The 7,500-nt window shown below is 46.5% G+C and overlaps 1 protein-coding gene across 1 annotated transcript in view; it reads right to left on the minus strand.

The window, feature by feature from the left end:
* cdh23 (cadherin-related 23) overlaps positions 1-7,500 on the minus strand; it is a 967,008-nt gene that overhangs the window by 15,248 nt on the left and 944,260 nt on the right. The window contains exons 60-61 of the mRNA XM_072583543.1: positions 4,824-4,921; positions 2,745-2,865 (exon numbers count right to left, since the gene is read on the minus strand). Of these exons, the coding sequence (XP_072439644.1) occupies positions 2,745-2,865; positions 4,824-4,921 (219 nt within the window). The remainder of the gene's footprint in view (positions 1-2,744; positions 2,866-4,823; positions 4,922-7,500) is intronic.

Genomic DNA, 7,500 nt, shown 5'->3' on the forward strand with positions numbered 1-7,500 from the left:
TGCCTGTGTTTATGCTGAATGTGCCTGTGTTTATCCTGGACGTGCCTGTTTTAAGCTGGATGTGCCTGTGTTTACCCTGGACGTGCCTGTGTTTACCCTGGACGTGCCTGTGTTTACCCTGGACGTGCCTGTGTTTACCCTGGACGTGCCTGTGTTTACCCTGGACGTGCCTGTGTTTATGCTGGACGTGCCTGCGTTTACCCTGGATGTGCCTGTTTTAAGCTGGATGTGCCTGTGTTTACCCTGGACGTGCCTGTGTTTATGCTGGATGTGCCTGTGTTTACCCTGGACGTGCCTGTGTTTAAGCTGGATGTGCCTGTGTTTACCCTGGACGTGCCTGTTTTAAGCTGGACGTGCCTGTGTTTACCCTGGACGTGCCTGTGTTTATGCTGGATGTGCCTGTGTTTATGCTGGATGTGCCTGTGTTTACCCTGGACGTGCCTGTGTTTATGCTGGACGTGCCTGTGTTTATGCTGGACGTGCCTGTGTTTACCCTGGACGTGCCTGTGTTTATGCTGAATGTGCCTGTGTTTATCCTGGACGTGCCTGTGTTTATCCTGGACGTGCCTGTGTTTATGCTGGACGTGCCTGTGTTTATGCTGGACGTGCCTGTGTTTACCCTGGACGTGCCTGTGTTTACCCTGGACGTGCCTGTGTTTACCCTGGACGTGCCTGTGTTTACCCTGGACGTGCCTGCGTTTACCCTGGACGTGCCTGCGTTTACCCTGGACGTGCCTGCGTTTACCCTGGATGTGCCTGCGTTTACCCTGGACGTGGCTGCGTTGGTTCCATATCTGCATTAACTCTCGCCTTTCAAGGTCTTTCAATCTCGGGTCAGAAAATTCAGTTGACTTTCAGCTTCAACCTACTTCGGGAAGACAGTTCCAATTTTTATCTGCTCCCATCGGAGTGGGGAACGTCTTTCTGAACCCACCAGGCAGCAGCACGGCTGGAAGTTTAAGGTTTTGCAGCAGCAACCACCCTTCATCCATCACCACCCATTTCTCCATCCTCCCCAGTGTCAACGTCCTTCACCTGTGGCCAACATCTCTCTCTATCTACCCTCTCAAATCTTTGTTACCATCTTTAAGTGTGGCTTTTGTCGGTGCCTTTACTGACGGTCGCTGTTCTCAAGAAGTGATGGTATGGATAAGGAGGGATTTGGTTATTACAATAAATAAAACAGCAGTGCAATAACTGGAGTTTGGGTTCCCATCTCCTCTGTGGGGTTTAGAGGCTGTGAGAATCGACTTGATAAGGAAAGCAAAAACAAAACAAGAAATAGGTTATGCACAATGTCAGAAAAAGCAATTTTTGTATTGGCTCATGTTTAAGGTGCACATCATTTTGAGAGTGCAGTGAGTAAGCGATGGTTTAGAAATTTTGGGTGATCTTGTTTTTGGTGCCACACAGGGTCTGTTGCTTAGAACGTGGTGATGTGCACCTGATGCTGGGCCCTGAGAATTCAGTACACAGGCAGACTGTTTGAGCTTATACACGTCAGGGTAAGGTCCTTGGGAGTGTTGCTGAACAAAGAGACCTTGGAGTGCACATTCATAGCTCCTTGAAATTGGAGGCCCAGGTAGTCAGCACAGTGAAGAAGGTGTTTTTATACTTGCCTTTATTGGTCAGTGCAGGAGTTGTGAGGTCATGTTGTGGCTGTACGTTGGTTAGGCAACGTTTGGAATATTGTGTGCAATTCTGATCTCCCTCCCAAGAGGAAGGATGTTGTGAAACTTGAAAGGGTTCAGAAAAGATTTACAAGGATATTGTCAGGATTAGAGAGTTTGAGCTACAGTGAGAGGCTGAATAGGCTGGGGCTGTTTTCCCTGGAGCGTTGGAGGCTGAAGGGCAAAGATAGGGTGAATAGCCAAGATCTTTTCCCTGGGGTGCGGGAGTCCAAAACTTGATGGCAGAGGTTTAGGTGAGAGGAGAAAGATTTAAAAAGGACCAAAAGGGCAACTTTTTCATGCAGAGGGTGGTGTGTGTATGGAATGAGCTGCCAGAGGATGTGGTGGAGGCTGGTACAATGACAGCATCTGTATGGTACATGAATAGGAAGTGTTTAGAAGGGTATGGGATAATTGCTTGCAAATAGGACTAGATTAATCTAGGATGTCTGGTCAGCGTGGACGAGATGGACTGAAGGGTCTGTTTCCGTGCTGTACATCTGTATGACTCCATGACTGTAATTGACACATCCAGTGTAGAGCTAAGTCCCCCAGGTAACTGCAAACCTGGGGGCTGGAGCTGGGGCAAGGTCAGAGGGATTGAGATCAGTTTGGGACACAGTTGTATGCCATTCACTGACGTGGCACTGTTTTGTTGAGTGTGTTTCTTGCCCTCTGTATGGGAGGCTCACTGGAAAACAGTTGCCAGGCTGGAGGGGGAATTGCAGCTGGAATGAATGACTAGGTGGTTGCTGCACAGTTGGAGGCCACTCAGCCTGTCTATTCTAGCTCTCCCAGTAAGAGCTATTGAGCTAGCCTCACTCCTTTCTTGCCCTGTTGGCCCTTAAAAATGTTTTCTCTTCAGATGAATCATCCAATTCTCCTTTGGAAGGCCAGACATACTCATTCCAAGGAATGTTTTCCGCAGTCAGAGAAGATGTTTGCAATGCAGCCTACAAGTGGCTGGCCTATGATTGTGCCAGCAGAGAATTTGTTTATTTTGGAAGCCTAAGCCTCGGCAACACAGAGGCCCAGTGACTTGTGTTAACGGAGAGTTCCAGAATTTAATGTTACCTGTAAAGACGTCATGTCATTAGCTACCCTGACAGTGACAGCTGGCTGGACATCCAGGATGTTGTAATTCCGGAAGAGATTTCTAAGCTGTTCCTTATTTTCATCAATCATTTGGATTACCCTGGAACAGAATCACACAGCGATATGTGGGGTCAATCAAGGGCACTCTTTCATCCCAAACTCAACCATCACAGGTAGGCTTGCTCTTTGTGTTAGATGTAGTTATTGGTAGTGATGCTTCTAGTGAAAATGTTTTGAAGTCACTCTGCTTCATAGAGCAATGCTTCTCTGTTAAGGTTTGTGTACCATAATCTGCACTAATCAAATACTGTGGCTCCAAGAGCAGGTCAAAGGTTGGAAATGTTGCAGCAAGTAACTCACTATCTACAAGGCACAACGCAGCAGCATGATGGAATATCCCCATTTCTCTGGGAAGGTTTGTGCAATCAAGGACAAGATAACCCATGTGACTGGCACTCTATCCACGTTAAACAGCCATTGCCTCCTACTGATACACAGTGGCAGCATTTGTATTGTCATTTGTTGGGTTAAACGAGATTTGGACACGACCAATATGCCACCGAGCCTTTGAGTAGCAGTTGAGTGTGATCCTGTGCTTGGTGCACACCTAAGCACAGATACATTTGAGTGAGAACAACGGATGGCGATTAGGAGCAGGGACCGTAGCTGATACTGGATATCTGGTAAGGTCTGTGCCTCCCCATACGCTAGCTAATATAACATGTCATAAAGACTGGGCGTTGTTGAGACAGATATCTTGAGGCTTATTTACAACATTAACCACTAAAATTGTCATTAAGTCTCAGCCTTCTACAGGGTCTGGATTGTGTCTTATTGGCAATTACTGTTACATGACACACTTAACAACTGATTGTACACAATATGCTGACTCCATTAAACAATCAGAGAATAAGTGACTGAAACCAAGATCAATTATACCACTGCTTCACACGTCACATAGTGAGGATCCAGTCCCTGTCTGGTCAGGCCATAATACAACATGTCCAATGCACACAATGCACTGCAGCAATTCTGACAGCACTTTTCAAACCCTTAGGCTGGATGGGCTGCTCTTCAGAGGGCTGGTGTGGACTCAATGGACCGAATGGCCTGCTTCCACACTGTAGGGATTCGATGAAAACAGCTCTCTGATGTTTTACTATTGTGTTAACATTTTTATAAAGTGAGTCACTGACATCTCCTCAGACATTGGTGAACTTTCTATTGAAACCAGGAGAACAGACGATGGTCTCTTTACTCTGAGGAGCCAAAAAACCAGAACCATCCTCTTTGGTCTCCAGTTGAATAATTTCTAAAACCTCTTCAGGCTGTTGTTGTTGATGGTGATTGCAATCAGATAGGATGTTCTCTCACAGCCTCAGCACAGACGATACCCTCTGTCCTGGTCACACTTCTGTTCTCACTGAATCCCCAGTGTTTCTGACTCTATCACTCACTGTAGCTGAGTAACAGGGCTGGCAGAATTTTTTTCACGGACCCACTGTCACTGATTATTTTCAAGACGGGGGGTAGATTCAGCAACAGAATCAAACGCGACAGGTGGGGATATGAAATCTGAAATTCAAACAGAGCCCAACCATCATCTTATTGAATAGAACAGCAGGCTTGAGGGGCCGAATGGCCTACTCCTGGTCAGACCACATTTGTATGTAAAGGGCTTCATTGGCTTTAAAATGCTGTGAGATGTTCTGAGGTGGCAAAAGGTGCTATACAAATGCAAGTCCTCAGGTGGAGGCAGCTCCACTACAGCAGCCATCACACAACTCCAGGGTGACAGATATCCCTTGGATTTCCCCACACTGTTTCTCCTTTGCCTTTCTCAAACATTACAGGTGCTGGTATAAATGCAACTTGTTGGTTTCAGTCCACCTGGTTTCTTTTCCTTTAACTCTCCAGATTCCCTCAAAATCCACCTCCATGCAATTCTCTACAAACCATTGGGTGAACAGAGACCTCATGAAATCCTGGTGCTCTGATGGGGATCAGTGAACAGTCCTAACCACAGCCATTAGAACAGCCCCACCCTGGCCAACTCACCTCTCCACATCCAAGATTCGGTTCGTTTCCCTGTTCACCACGTGAATCAGAACGTCAGTCTGAGCAAAATTCACCCGGCCCTTCTGATCGACGTGGAACTGTCAGCAAAGACATAAAACTCTGGTCAGTACAGAAAGCGTTCTGCTGTGTTGGGATTTATCCATCAGTGAGACAGCCCCCTTGCCGATTGTGCCGAGAACCCTCATGTAAAGCAAGCTGCTGTCATTCCCTGCACTCTTTCTCGTCATGTACTGGTTTAACTCTGCTCTGGTACCCACTCTGCCAACTGCTCTAGATGACAGTTGTCAACTCTCTCTGGTTGGACGTGTTCCTGGAGACAAACAATTTGATCTCTTGCCTCTGACTGTCCCAATTACACAGAATCCCATGATTGTTACAGTGCCTGAGGAAGCTGTTCAGCCCTTGTGACTGCATCCAGAACCAACTTTCTGCTTTATTCCTGTATCTTGTGTATTGTTTCTACTTAAATAATCATCCAATGCCCTTTCAAATCCTAAACTGAACATGCTCCCAATACACTTCCAGGCCATGCATTCCAGACCCTAACTACTCAGAGAATCACTGAGTTATACAGGAAGGGAACAGACCCTTCAGTCGAACTAATCTGCGCCAAACAGAAAACCCAATCTGAATTACTCCCATTTGCCAGCATTTGGCCCATATCCTTGTAAACCGTTCCTATTCGTGTACCCTGCAGATGCCCTTTTAAATGTTGTAACAGTACCAGCCCCCTCAGATCATCTTCAAATCTTCCCCGTCTCACCTTAAACCCATTCCCTTTAGTCTTGGTCTCCCCCACCCTGGGGAACAGACCTTAATCTCTGAGTGAAAACATTTCTTCTCACCTTGCATTTGCTTTTTTTTTTGCAAAACACTTCTAAACTGTGTCCCCCACTTCTCAAGCCATTTAGGAGAGTGTTCAGTTTCTCACTATCCACTTTGTCCAGATCCTCAATCTCTGTCAAATCTCCTCTTAGCCTCCTCTTCTCTGAGGCGAACAGTCCCAATATCTTCAATCCTTCCTCATAACAGGAATATCTCACCCCTGAAACTATTCTCGGGAACTTCTAATGTACTCTCTCCAACACAGTCACATTCTCCCTCTGGTGTGGTGCCCACAGTACTTCAGCTGAAGTCAAACCAGTGTCTTTTATACATTTGTCCTAATCTCCCTGCTCTTGTACTCCATACCCTAGGGGTTGGTTTAGCTCAGTTGGATGGATGGTTGGTTTGCAAGGCAGTGTAATAGTAACAACATGGATTCAATTCTCATAACTGGCTACAGTCAGCTTGATGGACCCTCCTTCTCAACTTCTCGTCTTGCTTGAGGTATTGTGGCCTCAAGTTAAATCACCAGCAGTTGTATCTCTCTCTCTCTCTCTCTCTAATGAGAGAGCATCCCTATGGCCTGGTGACTTACACACTCACTCTATGCCCCTGAATACTATATGTTTGTTAACAGCTCTCTGTACCAGAGAGAGTATTCTGTTGTTGTCTGGCGAACTGATCTCTACATTGCAACTGTACTGAGATCCAGCAATTGGTTGCCTGTTGGCCTACCTTTCCATCCAGCTGAGTGAAAAACCAAAGGTCTTTGCTTTATCCAATTGGACAACTGGTGATCTTGACGGTAAATCAGTTTATTAGGGTTCTTGTGGTGCAGCAGCAGCAGCATCACTACCTCTGAGGCAGAAGGTATGAGTTCAAGACCCACCTGCTCCAGAGTAAAATCTCCAGTTTCATTCAAAAATATCATGCCATCCATGATGTAATATTTTTCTAGCTGGTGAGCAAGAGTTGCAAATATACTTTTCTCAGGCGACTGACTGTGTGGAGTTTGCACGTTCTCCCCGTGTCTGCGTGGGTTTCCTCCGGGTGCTCCGGTTTCCTCCCACAGTCCAAAGATGTGCAGGTCAGGTGAATTGGCCATGCTAAATTGCCCGTAGTGTTAGGTAAGGGGTAGATGTAGATGTAGATGTAGATGTAGGGGTATGGGTGGGTTACGCTTCGGCGGGGCGGTGTGGACTTGTTGGGCCGAAGGGCCTGTTTCCACATTGTAAGTAATCTAATCTAATCTAATCTAATCTAATCTAAATGCATCATTTTCTTTTTATAGGCCTTTGACTTGTCTTCTCAGGTGCTGGCAGTGATATTGCTGGAGATTCTAGTTTTAACTGGTGGCTCAATGGTTAGCACTGCTGCCTCACAGCGCCAGGGATGCTGGTTCAATTCCAGCCTTGGGTGAACTGTCTGTTGGAGTTTACACGTTCTCCCCATTCTCTGTGTGGGTTTCCTCCCACAGTCCAAAGATGTGCAGGCCAGGTGAATTGGCCATGCTAAATTGCCAGTAATATTAGGTGCATTAGTCAGGGGTAAATATAGGGGAGAGGAGTGGGTCTGGGTGGGTCACTGTTCAGAGGGTCGGTGTGGACTTGTTGGGCCAAAGGGTCTGTTTCCATACTGTAGAAAATCTAATCTAATCTAAACTTGGACTATTCTGGGACCCTCCAGAAGGTTTGATCTTGAGGCCTGTGTATGATGAATTGCTCTCCAATTTCAGCTCTGGTTTCCCTTCTGTCTCCTCTTCCTTCCTCATATGTAGTTGCTGAACCCTCAATCTCTCACTGCTTGTTCTGGGTCTCTGGAATTACTTGCC

This window comes from Chiloscyllium punctatum, chromosome 13, assembly GCF_047496795.1.
Source record: "Chiloscyllium punctatum isolate Juve2018m chromosome 13, sChiPun1.3, whole genome shotgun sequence".
Lineage (NCBI taxonomy): Eukaryota > Metazoa > Chordata > Chondrichthyes > Orectolobiformes > Hemiscylliidae > Chiloscyllium > Chiloscyllium punctatum.